We start from the raw sequence: 14,681 nt of genomic DNA on the forward strand, positions 1-14,681 counted from the left end.
AATGGAGGAAGAGAACAATTGTGCCTACAGAGGGGTATCAGGCTGCAGGGATATAAACCCTCCTGTGCAGGATTATATTGAATGGAGATTTGACATAAAACAGATTTATAACCAGACAGAGGATTTGATCAGAAGCCAATATTCTTCATTGACCTGTGGCAAGGTTTTCATGTGCAGACCATTGTCACCGTCAGCCGCAGTCATCATTTCCGTCTGCTCTGCCTCTGACCAATAAATCCTGGAAACGTCTATCAGCCCACAGTTTTACTCGGTTCAAGCTGGTATCTTCCATGCAGAGCATCATGGGATGCGGAAACAATCGTGACATGCCAGCTGTCACCTTACATTGATGTGAGTAGTTTTGACAGGAGGAGAAGAAATAGCTTTTACCCTTTTCCTTCACAAGCATCCACACTATGACGTTAAATAGATGGGATAAAGCCATGGGAGTAAAAGGATTGAGGATACAATAAGGAAGAACATAATTTGTTACAAAACAAAAAGTACCATATCTTTCTTTAATATGATGATAGAGATTTTTTTTAATGAAATAATGAAAAAGCCATATACTTGAATGCTTGTTTTTGTATTCAGTTGAGATGTAAATGTAGCTTTTCAAATATGAATCCCAAAGAAATAGAGGAAATCTAATAACAATTGTACAAAAATAAATTCTTATTCATTTTGATAATCAACTGATATTAGGTAAAAGGGATTTAATTTAAGCAAAAATACTTGATATTTTCTGCTCCGAGCTTCTCATGGGTTATTGTTTGTAATTTGTGATTGTAAAAGGAATATATTTCAGTCTTTGATCATATACACCTTTGATTCTTTTAAATTATAAACCCTCACAAAACAGAATATGCATATAGAAATAAAAAGGGATAATGATATAATTCTATGCTTTACACTGAAAAGTGTATTGAGCAGAGCAGGAAACTCAACGCTGTCAACACAAACAGAGAGGAAAGCTAGATGGGAAATCTGCTGAAAGAGCATTTAGCCCGACATTTTGGAAAAATATGTTTTCCTTTTTGCAATTCGAACCGCTGTTTCCAATCGCTTAACATTATCCCACTTCTCTCTGCAGCCTGGACAGACGGAAACCTGCTTCTTATCTCACTCTCGGTACATTACACAAAATATTTCCCTTTACGTTTAACTTAAAAAATAGGCTTAAGTCCTGTGAATTATTTAAATATCAGTGTCATTCTCTTCCTCTGTTTATGACCATGTGCTCTTTGTTGCCATTCTCTCTTAAACATATGGACCGTTCTTTCCTGCTCCCAGGTCTTTTTGCGTAATGCTGCCTTGCTGTTAGGACATCAAATTACAGCAGTGGGACAGGTTCGAGAGTTCAAAGGTCAGAGGTGAGACCAGGGACAGACGGGCAAGCTGAGGTGCATTTTGGGTCTACTTCAGAGCGTCTCTCTCCACCAGCCTTCTGCTCTGATACTTCTCTGTGTTCAAAGGTGCAGCTGCCGCTCTTATAACTTGTGTGACAAAGGTAACCATTCACAGAGGCTGCTACTGTATATCCTCTGAATTGTTTTCAAACAATGTAATGAGTGTGAATGACTTTATAGACATATGGATTTAAAATAACAGACAATTGAACCCTTGACTGCAGATGCTTTTCAAACAGTGTGTCAATCACCACACGCTCTTATGGAGACCTCTGCTCAAACATCTTTAAGATCCCCCCTGCAGCAGCAATAAAGTCATGAAAACATTTCTGAGCGTTTTTTTGTCTGATGAGGGATGACAGGTAAACAGCCATCCACAGAACACCCAGGAGTGATGAGTAAGACAGCTGAGGGCAAAGCGGGTGTTTTAGGAACAGAAATGTTTGAGAACCTCAGCTCTTTTTGCTACTTCTTTTGTGTTTGCGCATGCATGTGTACGGACACAGCTGTGTGTATGTATCAGTCATGCAGATCTTAGTAGGTTCACGTGAGTCCATTTGCGTGCTGGCATGCGCACACATGTTGAGTTTTACTGCTCCCGTGACGACAAGAATAGATGAAAGAGAAAGTGATTCATTTCTCTTTGGCATCCAGACAATGTGGCTCTTCTTTGCAAATGTAGTAATATGTTATTTATTATTTGCATGTACAGCACTTTGGTTTCGACCAAAAATCGTTTTAAAATGTGCTTTATAATTAAAAACCTGATTTGATTTGATTCAAACATAGCAGTGTATGATTTTACAAATACTCAGTGAGACAAAATTATGAAAGTAGTTGATTTATTTGACAACAGCAGCACAACATTTCAGAAAAAATAAGTTATTTTCACATTGTGAATATCACAATGGAAATGTCTTCAGAGAATCAACAGTTGTATTGAAATAAATAAATAAATACATTTTGAGATAAATGGACATAAATAATACTGATAAATAATGTAGAACATTTCTGAGTTGGAAACTGCATAAAAATATATATCTAATACATTCATTTAAAATAACTTTGTATTCAGTAAAAACTGAGGCAGCCCTGTATAAAACTTTCTTTTTCATTTTTGAATTGTTTTCATTGAGTTAAGTTTCCTGAAGAAACTTATGTATGGATTGAAATGCCGCTTAATGTTTCGGCTCGGAATCATTGTGCAATTGTGTTGAACCTGGAAGAGAAACAGAGACGGTTAGGGGTTCATTCTCGTCTATATTTTTTCTGTTGCAGAATGCACAAAAGTTAACAGTAAGACTGCAGTGTCTGTCAAAAAAATTGCAGCGTCATATTTTTGTTGCCTCACCGTTCGATTCAGGAACTTAAGGTTCGCCTGAAGTCCTTGGATAATATGCTTGTTCGATTTATTCACCGTCACATTGCCAAGAAGGCCCTTCAGCTCTTCGACATAGCGCCACACACAGGAAGACTGCAATAGCAAAATGACGAGGCCTTGTGAGGATATTGTGTCAAATATTATGCACGTGTCATAGTTCAATGTTACAAGAAGAGCAATAGAGACAGAAAAGATGAAGTACTTACTTGATCTGTTTTCATATTCATGGATGGAACAAGCACCCTTGGCTATAAGGACAGAAAATGAATGGATTAGTTTATTAATCATTGGATGTTAAAGTGCTATGGAACTACATTTATATAGAGACGTTGCAATTTAAAATAGTTCCAATATGCAGCATGGAACTGATGTGCTGAACAGGGAGTTATAGCCAATATTTCCAACTCTTGCCCAGATTTTGGACTTTTACATAAAGTATATATAGTATGTTTAGCTAAAATGTATAGGTTTCAATTTCATAAAACCATGTTACACTACAACATATAATTTTCACTCAAGAAATGACAGCAAAGTAAATAAGCTGTAGTGTGATCATTTAAATGCATTTAACTCACCAATGAGATGTTGGCTGGGCCCAGTTCTTTCAGTTCATTCAGTCCTTTTATAATCTCTGTGTACACTTTCTTGTTGTCGTTACTGTGGCAGAGATGCAGCAGGACAACAAGTGCAAACACCACCTTCATCTTAGTGCAGTCTTTCTCTCTTCCTTTTACAGCTTCTCTTGCTGTCTTAAGTGTGAGTGATGATGTGAGATAAGTATCTGCCAATTCTTTTTATACACAGAGGTCAGAGAGGAAAAGGAAATGACTGACGTATTAGTTAACACCCACTTGGAAATTATAAGGTTTTTTAGAAATGTATTCCAATGTTTAAATTGCATATTTTAAAGGTTATGAGAAACCCGGCCAATTTCGTTCGAACTTTCTAATCTTGTTAGCCACCTCATCCTCCACCACAAAAAAAAGGTTACTCCTCTCTGGCTGCAAAAAGGAACTGAAAATGCATTTCAATTTACAAACCTGTGTTCTACTTTATTTGTTTTTTTATTAACAAAACATTTATATATCAGTCTTTACCCAGAACTAAATGAACCTCAGGACATATGTTGTGAGGGAGTGACACAATCTGGTTTCACTGCATTCTTCAAGAAGAAATTGTGGAAGAGATAATAGGGCTCTAAATATTCACTGAGCTACATTGCACACTTTTGCAGGTAGCACAATGTTACTAGAAAGTACTAGAAAGGATCTAAGAACTGTGTGAACAAATAACAGTGACTTCCTTGTTTAAATACAATACAACTCATTGTCCTTTGTTGTGCTATACTGTAAAGGTTTTTTATTATTTGTCCATGAGTGGTCAATGTTATCAGACTGAAAAACTGTATATCATCATCTTAACTTTTTTTTTAACTGGACTTTTTTCAACTGGACTACCCCAGCATCTGCTGATGTCACATCGAGAAGTGGTCTGTGACCTCGTAAATAACTCTTTTACTCTCTCAAGGGGCTGCCATAAAGCATTCAGTCGTGCTGGAGGCACTGTGTTTAACTTCAATATCGTGAGGTGTGGCAATTATCATAAATGTACCACATCTTACAGATAATATCTACAAAGTAAGCATGCCCACTTCATTAAGAAACATGTCTTTCACTTTGACCAGAGGAAGCCCCATCGAGAGCAAAATAAAGCATATTCTTAGAGTAAGGGGAAGCTCGTTCTTGAAGAGTGGAAACAACTGAATCTTCTGCTTTATTTGCCCTATCTTTCCCAACACCTTAGTTTCTGTGTGTTTACACAGATATGTAAATATCAATAACGGGGATTTCATAGTTTCACAAGTCCAGTTAATTAGTAATGCTGCTGACTCATTTGTTTTCCAATGGTGCTTTTTGGTTTATCTTTTCAATCTATTTGTCAGACAGATGGTGGGGATATCCCCCACTCTACCTGCTCCCAGTGATGTCATGGTATCACGTTGTTGGCACAAGCAGATGAAACTCAATTCAATGTACAATATCTTATAGGTTTCTTTCATTTATGTTCGAACATACCGGGTGTCTGAAGTCCACTTATCCTCCAGCACCTGGACTCAGCAGGATCCTACACCGGGATCCTGTTTGTAGACTTCAGCTCTGCCTTCAACACAATAATCCCGGCTCTGCTACATCACAAGTTATCCCCGCTGCACGTGCCCGACTCCACCTGCAGGGGATCACAGACTTCCTGTCTGACAGGAAGCAGTGCGTGGAGCTGGGGATACACGTCTCAGACCCTTAGACATGGACCACTGGTTCCCCTCAATGCTGCGTTCTTTCCCCTCTGCTCTTCTCCCTGTACACCAACAGCTGCACCTCCACTCACCAGTCAGAAAAGCTCCTGAAGTTCAAAGATCACACCACCCTCATCAGATCATCTCTGGTCTGCATACAGATGGGAGATAATAATCTGGTGACTTGGTTGATAACAATTTAGAGCTTAACTTTCTAAAGACACTGGAAATGGTTGTACATTTCTGTAAGAATGCAGGCCCACCCGCCCCCATCTCCCTGTCTGACCACCCAGTACAGCCAATGGAGTCTTTCGGCTCCCTGGGAACCATCATTGGCCATGACCTCAGGTTTAACCTGCCAAAGACGATGATGCTGAACTTCTACACCGCCATCATTGGGTCCATCCTCACCCCCTCCATCAACCTGTACACCTCTTTCTTTACATCAGCTTCTTCCCAAATGAATAAAGCCTGGACCACCTCTGACGCTGTCTCTTTAACTCCCCTAATAATCACATTACATTAACGCGTATCATGTGAACCATTCCTCAAAATACTGTAAACCTCGCACATTCACTGTATTTGTCTGGTGGTACTTCATTGTTTGTATATTTGTATTTCTTGTAAACATTTATTTGTATTTCTAATTATATAATAGTTGTTATAAATAGCTTTATATTAGTTCCATATTTACTCCGGTTTTACAACTGAATTCCTCTTACTGTGTTTGTGTATGTACCGATGTGCACCGAAGCAAATGTTGCATATCCACGATACATGTAGCAGTAAAAGTGACATCATTGAAGTGTATATATTCAGTAAAAGTAGAACTGAATTTTTGTTGAAATTAATCAATTTAAAAAACATAGGATTATACCTGCTACACACAGGCCATTCTTTTTGCCATCAAATGCTGACTTTAAAAAAATGCTTTATGCAAGCTCTGCTGTGTCCAAACGTTTCTAGTGTGTGTTTGGTTTTAACTTGAGTTATGTGGTGGGAGCCAGGCCAGCTTTGCAGAAAAGTTGGAAACAAAACTCAGAAAAAACCTAAACATACTGTACCTCAGTATCAACAAAGCTTGGTTTGGGTAGGGGCAGCGGGAAAGCCGATGTTTGCTAACCATAAATAACTCTTAGGAATTAGGGATAAATCAACACAACATGTTATCTGTTTGCCACGACACAGGTGAATCCCAATTTAAGCAACTTTAACTCTTTGAATTGAATTCTTTAATCCCATTGTTTTGACAAATGTAGATCTTTACGTAACCACAAGATCGGTTATATATACAGTACCAGTCAAAGGTTTGGACACACCTTCTCATTCAATGGTTTTTGTTTATTTTAATGTTTTTCTGCTTTGTAGATTAATACTATAAAAGAACACATGGAATTACCTAGTTAACAAAAAAGTGTTAGGATATCCAGAATATGATTTTTATTTTATATTCTTCAAAGTAGCCCCCTTTTGCCTTGATGACAGCTTTGCACATCTTGGCTTCTCTCAGTCAGCTTCATGAGGTAGTCCCCTGGAATGGTTTTCAATGAACACGTGTGCCTTGTCAGGAGTCAATTTGTGGAATTTCTTGCCTTCTGAATGTGTTTGAGACCATCAGTTGTGTTGTGAGGTAGGGTTAGTACACATTAGATAGCACTATTTGACTACTGTTGTAATCCATATTATGGCAAGAACGACTCAACTCAGTAAAGAGAAACGACCGCCCATCATCCCTTTAAGAGATGAAGGCCAGTTGATCCGGAAAATGTCAAGAACTTTAAATGTGTCCTCAAGTGCAGTTGCAAAAACCACCAAACTCTATGGTAAAACTGGCTCTCACAAGGACCCCCCGGGAAAGGAAGAGCAAGAGTTACCTCTGCTGCAGAGGATAAATACATCAAAGTCACCAGCCTCAGAAACCACATTTTTAAATTAAATTAAAGCACCTCAGATTAGAGCCCACATAAATTATCACAGAGCTCAAGTAGCAGACAATCTCAACATCCACTGTTCAGAGGAGACTGCGTGAATCAGGCATTCGTGGTCCAACTGAACAACAAGAAGAAGAGAATTGTTTGGGCCAAGAAACACAAGGATTGGACATTAGACCAGTGGAAATCTGTACTTTGGTCTGATGAGTCCAAATTTGAGATTTTTGGTTCCAATCGCCGTGTCATTGTGAGACACAGAGAAGGTGAGTGGGTGGTTTCTGCATGTGTGGTTCCCCCCGTGAAGCATGGAGGAGGAAGTGTGAGGGTGTCACTGTTGGTGATGTATTCAGAATTCAAGGCACACTTAACCAGAATGGCTACCGCAGCATTCTGCAGTAGCCAGCAAAATATAAATCATATTCTGGATTTTTTAACACTTTTTAGTTTACTAGATAATTCCATATGTATTCTTTTATAGTTTTGATGTCTTCAGTATAAATCTACAATGTAGAACACAATTAAAGAAATAAAAAATGTTTTACTGGTAGTGTATAAATACAGAAAGTGCAGCCTCAATCATTTCCAGTTTTACTAATTCACAGTGTTTTGACCGAAGTTTGGCCTTTCCCCAAGCCACCTTCATGATTGAATAAAATTAGCCTGGACTGGAAATAAGGTCAGATAAATTAGTAATCGAGCTGTGATGACCAGAGTGATAACCCAAGATGCAAGATGTTACCTTTACTGTCTTTTTAGATATTTTGAGCTGCAAGTCATGACTCATACTGTATCTAATAGTGAGATGCTGTTGCAATGTCTGCCACTACATCATGGAAGTGAGTTGTTGGGTTTTGTCTAACACCATCGGTTGATGAAGCATCAGATGAGTGTGCAGGTGTCAGTTTGAGGGAAGATTGATGGGAACATCAGTGTTCAAGAGGGGAATTGTTGCACGGAGGAAAAGACCAGTGCCAGGAACATTGCAGAAAAGATCTACAAACGTAACTTAACTCAAAAAAGTGCTTGCAACTGCAGCTTGGTTTAATGAAAATGCTGTGATCAGGAAATTGTTAGTCCATTCTCAGACCTGACAAAAAGGTTGGCAGATGGTACCAGATAGTGGGCCACTGGGCGTTGATGCTGTTCAGTAATCCAGCCACAGTGATGGTGGTGGACAAACAAATGCTTGCACAGTCTCACACTGATACACGGTTAGACTTTCTGAGGAAATGGGAAAGATTTCACCAGGTTCGCCCTTGTGCGTGGTAGAGATTCACAGAGGAAAGCTGATGCTCTGCTCACTGATGTCACAAAGTAGCGGGTCATGGAAAGTTAAACGTGTGAGTTTAGGACCTGAATGTAATGTGAGTGAGCCTGAGACTGCTGACTACAGGCGGGGAATAACTTTGGTCAACTCATGAGAGATGGCGTGTTGATAAAACACGCCATCTCATTTATCCTAAAACTTGGCACCTTGCCTTCCTGCCTACCGCTGTCACAAAGTGCATGCAAGGTAGCTTACTTGCTGAGACTGTATTTGTATGTGAATCGCGCACCACTTCAGAGATTGCTTTAGGAAACACATTAACTTAAGACAGGGATGTCCAAACTGTTTCACCGAGGGCCACATACAGAACAAATATACGAAGGGGTGAGCCACTCACTAGAAATGAGGTATATTGCCTCATAAGTTAGAACAATTAATCAAATGGAGGTAAATTATGCTTAATACTTGAATATGCTTTAAGAAAAACAACAGCCTACATCACAGCTCTCATTAGGGTTTCATTTATTTTGTTTGCAGCTCATTCCTTACAACAGGAGCCTCAGAATGATTATCATAAGAGGAAATAGAAAGGGTTTATTTCAAGCGTGTTATGAAAATAAGTTATCAGGCTTTTTTCTTATCAACTTAGATTTGATAGAAAATGTTTTCAACTTTAATTGACTGAATTTGTTTGAAAAGTGGGCTTCTTAACACATGAATACTGTGTACTATCTGTTTTCATCTATATTTAAGAAGTACAAAACAAGACAAGCACAAGTTTCTTTGTGGGCCATACTCCATTATGTTTTTTTAATTAGCTGAGGGCCGATTCAAAATAGCACGCAGGCTGTAGTTTGGACACCCCTAACTAAGACTTAAGAGTTAAATAATATTTTCCCTCAGGTAACCAAAATAACTACATCATCCCTTTGATAATGCAGAAACTGAGCTATGACTGGATATTACGTACATTTTAGTGATGATATACAAGAGGGTGTCCTCCGCTAACGTCAATATTTTCTACAATGAACACCTTTGGCTGTGTCATCATGCTAATATGCTCATGACTTATATCAATTTTCTCTTGAACTGGGACCACAGTGAAAACCCAGGAAAAAGATAAAACAATCAAAGAAATCCTTCGTGTTACTGATACAGGTAGATCGGAGGATGGCTCACACAATATTAGAAACATCTCTGTCACTTACTTTGATAAAAATTCAGCAAGTAGCTCCAGTGAATACAAGTGACAAGTTAAACCTGAATGGAGAGCAAAAGGGTGGGGTCACGGGAAGTATATCTAAGGTTCTGTTAATCAGTCACCAGATCTCTGTGACGACTTGGGCACACAAGAAAATGATAAGACCCAAATGCACGACTCCAGACAAAAAAGGACGGTTCAAAAAAGGAATTTACTTGATGTGCAGGCCAATACAAACACTCATAGCAAACATGGACTCCAAAAAATGACTTACTAAATACTAACAAAACTTACTCTAGCACAGATATCAAACTGGGATAGACTTATCACAAAAACATTGTAAGGCTCAAACGCTGGAAGGCTCGGACTCTTAAGGCTTGAACGATTCTGGCGCTTGGGCCTGGCACAGAGGAAAACACAGACTAAACACAAGGGCTCTACGGGTGCAAACATAAGGGCGGCGCAGGTGATCAGGTCAGTGAAGAACACAAATGGGTAGGAGTCAAACTACCTGAAATGAGAGGGGAGATTAGTGCCAAAGTAAAACAGGGAATGACAAACAACAAAAGGGTTAGCAGACGTGGACGTGACAATATTAACTTAACCGAGAAATAATACTAATACAAATAAACAAGGATAAAAAAAACTAACAAATCTGACGAGACACAACAATCTCTTTTCTGGTGGATAGCAGAAGACCTTAAAGACACTTTATTTAGTTTTTTCCTTTAATCTGTCACTCATTCATTATACCATACAATGGGACTGGGGCCTTCACCTCAGGGAGAGACAGGAGAACAGGTGGAGAGCTGGAGGTAACACTGTTAACCCGCTATTGAAAAATATATTTTAATCTCAGAGGTTCATATAGATTCAAAAATAAAACCAATTTGATTATTCTTTGATATAGACAAACCCATGTTACTCTATACTAGGTGTGCCTTTAGTGTAAAGTCAACTCTGGTGTGTATTTCAGATTCTTAGTATTATATTATTCTTCGTTTTTTATCTTAATTTTAGTTGAACAACCTCTCAGCTGTCATAACATTTTGTGGCACGTTGCATAAACCACATACTTCCTTTATCAGCACAGTTGCACAGAGACTGTGATTTAATCTCATTTTGGGGCAAAGATAAGTCCTGAAAAGTCCTTTCATTTCATTTCATTTGAAATGGTGTAATATTAAAACCCTGAAAGAAACAAGAGTGAGTACAAAACATATAGTAAGAAATATTAGGTTATGTAATAGGCCTTATCCGAAGAAATGTGAATGTGATGTGATATGCTTTAAGTAGTTTACGAAACACTGCCTAATGCTATTTTATCTGTAAAAATAAAACATGAAAGTGGTTTGAGACATCGTACAAGCTTGTGTCGAATATCAAAATGATTTCCTATTTTTAGAATAACCCAGTCACGCCATTCATTCAACATCACCCCTACTGCTTATGACGCTTATCACACATCATTGAGGAATCATCACGTGACAACCCACACTGAGCAGGACTTCATTCTTCCTCTCTAGCCCCACCAAGTGTTTAATTGTCTTATTTTCAGCTGATATCTCTCAAAAATAAAGCGTCTGGTGTCTTTTTTTGACAGCAACTGGATAAAACGCTTCACGAACAAGGCACTCATCAGATAGTGAACTGTTCTGGTCACTTTATTCCACATCAGTTGTCTACTTTAGCCTTTTTCCTTCAACGCTTTCAGAGTGATGGTCAGTCCTCCAGCGTCGCAGAGCTGAAACTCCTCCTCGGCTGCATCCTGAACTGAGGCCGCTCCATCTTCTTCTTCCACATCTGCTTCCTCAAAGTCATCCGGATACTCCACCTGATCTGAGGCATCAGGAAATACTGTAGAGAGAAGGAAAAGTGAAAAGCTTCTGTTTGATCATTCCTGTCTATGTGAACTTCTGAACAACTTATTAGGAAACTCTCTATGTTGAAGAACATGTTAAATACTTTATAGATTGGACACTTAGAGGAATCACAGCTATGTTTATCATCAGCAAGCTGTTTTGTAAAATGTAAAGCTTGATTTCGACAATGAGACAACAGTGTAATTACGTGGCAAACTGATATTCTGAGATCTCCTTAAAGTTCTACATTTTCTCTGCCTATCCATGTCTGTGTATGTGCACCAAGAGGCCAAACCTGTGCCTTTACCTGTGTATAGGGCCATATCTGATAGTGTGGTATTCATTTACACTTACATTTGCGTCAAGCATAAATTAAGTTATATTATCTAGTTTTAATGTGTTTCCCAGGAATTTAGACTAACTACTAAATGGGATAAAGGGGATATGACATAATTGACAAGACACCAAATGAAACGCACCGTTACATTGAATACAATTGCTGATTTCTCTGAAATGTAATATTGTTAAAAAAGGTGTGAGATAATGTAAGTGGACAACAAACTATGTAACAAAGGTCTAATTATTAAAATCCTTAAGCATCATTTTGAATATTATTACATCCGAGTGCTTCTTCTTCTATCACTGATAAGAAGGTGTTGCACAGTATGTTTCTACATTACCAATAGACTCCGCTGATTCGCTCCTCATTGTCGACCCAGAGTTGTCACTGCACTCCTCAAGAGAGGACAAACTCTCGTCTTCATCAAAGTCCTCGGGATACTGGCAGTCACTGTGGTTGTGCTCTCCAACACACAAATCATGATGATGTTCCTCCTCAACGTCGCTGGAGCAGGCCTCCATGTTGTGCTCTTGTCCTGCTGTGTTAGTGTCACCGCTCTTCACAGGAACACAGTCACTCTGTGTGTGTTCCATAGACTCCAGATGATCATGCACACAGGCACTGTTGAGTATACAGGCAGCCGTTGGCCTGTTTTCTGGGTTGAGGCAGAGCATCGTCTGGATCAAAGAGGAGATGTTGTCAGAGAAGATGTTGGGCACTGGATCAAACTCTCCTTTGGTGATCTTGTAGAACAGACTCAGCAGGTTGGTGGCTGCAAACGGAGGTCTGAGAGCGCAGAGCTCATACAGCAGACAGCCCAGAGCCCAGATGTCAGACTTGGTGCTGTATGGGACGTCCTGGCAGAGCTCAGGACTGAGGTAGCTCGGTGTCCCAACACATGTGGAGGCCATGTCAGCTGTGTTGGTCATTACTCTGGATATCCCAAAGTCCCCTAGCTTCACCATGCCTTGCTTAGTTAGCAGTACATTTGATGTTTTGATGTCCCTGTGTAGTATCTTAGCTGTGTGTATGTAATCCAGAGCCACAGCAACTTGTACAAACCACCCCATTACAGTGTCCTCTGTGAAGAACTCATTTGGTTTCCTCTGCTTCACTTTGTCATCTAGTGTCCCACCATCGCAGTAGTTCATCACAATGTAAATAAATCCATCAGAGCTAACAAAGGCATCGCTGCATGTGACTACATGAGGGTGCTGCAGACTCCTGATGATCTCAGCTTCCTGCAGGATTGTCCTCTGAGTGTTTGTCCTCCTTGTGCTCTCTACCTTTATCCTCTTCACCGCGTGCAGGCTCTTGCTCTCTACGTGCCTCATTAGGAACACTTCCGCAGCTCCTCCCCTGCCCAAACACAACACCTGCTCGTACTTCTCCATCTTTCAGTCTGCTGGCGATGACAAACAAGTATTTCCAAAAATCATTAGTGTCAAGGTAAGCAGCGCTTTAACACAAGACGGATGTCAACACTCGTCACGCAGCGTCTGTGTGGAGTCTCGTTGCCACGGTAACAACCTAGCTCCGACGCCGCGAAACCGGAACAGAGAAAGAAAAACCGACGAATACGACGTTTATTTTAATAACAGTTTTAACAACAGATAGAAAATGAACCCCTTGTATTCAACTCTGTGGCAATCCGTGTATCTACCGTCCAATTGTTTTTCCTTATTAAACAAGTAAACGGAAGAGCGTCTGAGCGGCGTTTTTAGCTTTTTACCTTACTCAGGCCCAATCTCAAACCGCCCCCTACACCCTACCCCTACACACTACCCCTCCGTTTGCGCGTTCGCGCGGAGGGTCCGCCACATTAATTGCTGTCCCAAACCAACGAGTGTGGCGCGGTGTGGAGGGAGAGTGGGCTATCAAGCCCTCAAACAGCGAGTCTGCATCGGTGCTGACTTGAGACCATAGACTGTATATATAAAGCTTGAGACCGGTCTTGTCTCTACCTGACCGGTCTCAACGCTGTGTGTGTCCGTCAGGAAACACGCTGTGTACAAGTAGTTCCAGCAAACATCCACTGATAAATTGCGATGTTAACAACCTCATGATAACCTCATATGCTTTTAACTTAGGATCATACAGTGTTTAGTCTAGAAAAAGGTAAATGTGTGCATTTTATTATAAAGTTGTGTATATTTACAGATTGTTGCAAAAACTAAGAAGCTTATAAACATCAGGTTTAAAACTAAAAGAGCTTTACGAAAAAAAACAATTAAAGATGTTTAGAGTTTTATTTGAGTTATTAATTTACATTTTTTGTCAAAGAGATGCTGATTTGAAATACAGTTACGGCATTTCCTGTTTCTACCGGAGAGAGGGGAGTTTGTCCCAAAGCTTGCCGCTGTATTTATACCCTTAACCCTTAATAATGGAGGGAACTTCATTCAGCTGCGAGTGTACCTTTATTAATCCCTGTGGGTAAATTCAGTAGTTCAAACAGCAACAGGGTAATAATGAAAAACAGGACAGCAGAGATTCACACAGATAAATAAAATCAAAGATAAAAATAAAAATGATGAAAAACTATGAAATAAGAAATGAATTACAAATAAAAATGAGCATATATAGCTACACAATAAATATAGTTTATTGAATAATAAATGAATATGTGAATAATAATAGTGATTGACAGCTGATAGGAATAATATGATTGTTAATAGTATCATATTCATTCAGAGAAATATCGATGAGACAGTTAATGCATGTACTTATTGCAGCAGTCTGCATATATTCAACCCGATATCACGGCAAGGCGGGAACATGTGACGATTTACCATGCTGGGAGACGTGAAGATGTCACGATTTCGTCCCTTCAAACGTGACAGTTACACGGTATTGTTAACCCATGTTAACCAGTGGAGAAATAACCGGAAATGCCAAGCAAATGCTACCCCGACGGTCGGTTGTTATTGTCAATATTAATGTAATAAGGATTTATTTTGTAATAGTCACACTCGATTACACCTATTTTTCTTGTTT

General features: G+C 39.4%; 1 protein-coding gene across 1 annotated transcript; it reads right to left on the reverse strand.

Moving 5' to 3' along the window:
- Nucleotides 1–9,689: 9,689 nt before the first annotated feature.
- On the reverse strand, nt 9,690–13,468 carry nek12 (NIMA-related kinase 12). Its single transcript, XM_010778767.1, has 2 exons — nt 12,025–13,468; nt 9,690–11,339 (listed from the first exon to the last, which is right to left on the reverse strand). The coding sequence occupies exons 1-2, from the start codon at nt 13,076–13,078 to the stop codon at nt 11,170–11,172; spliced, it is 1,224 nt and encodes a 407-aa protein (XP_010777069.1). The 5' UTR covers nt 13,079–13,468; the 3' UTR covers nt 9,690–11,169.
- Nucleotides 13,469–14,681: the final 1,213 nt, after the last annotated feature.

The sequence above is a fragment of the Notothenia coriiceps genome, unplaced genomic scaffold (genome assembly GCF_000735185.1).
Source record: "Notothenia coriiceps isolate Sejong01 unplaced genomic scaffold, NC01 NC01_scaffold00019364, whole genome shotgun sequence".
NCBI lineage: Eukaryota > Metazoa > Chordata > Actinopteri > Perciformes > Nototheniidae > Notothenia > Notothenia coriiceps.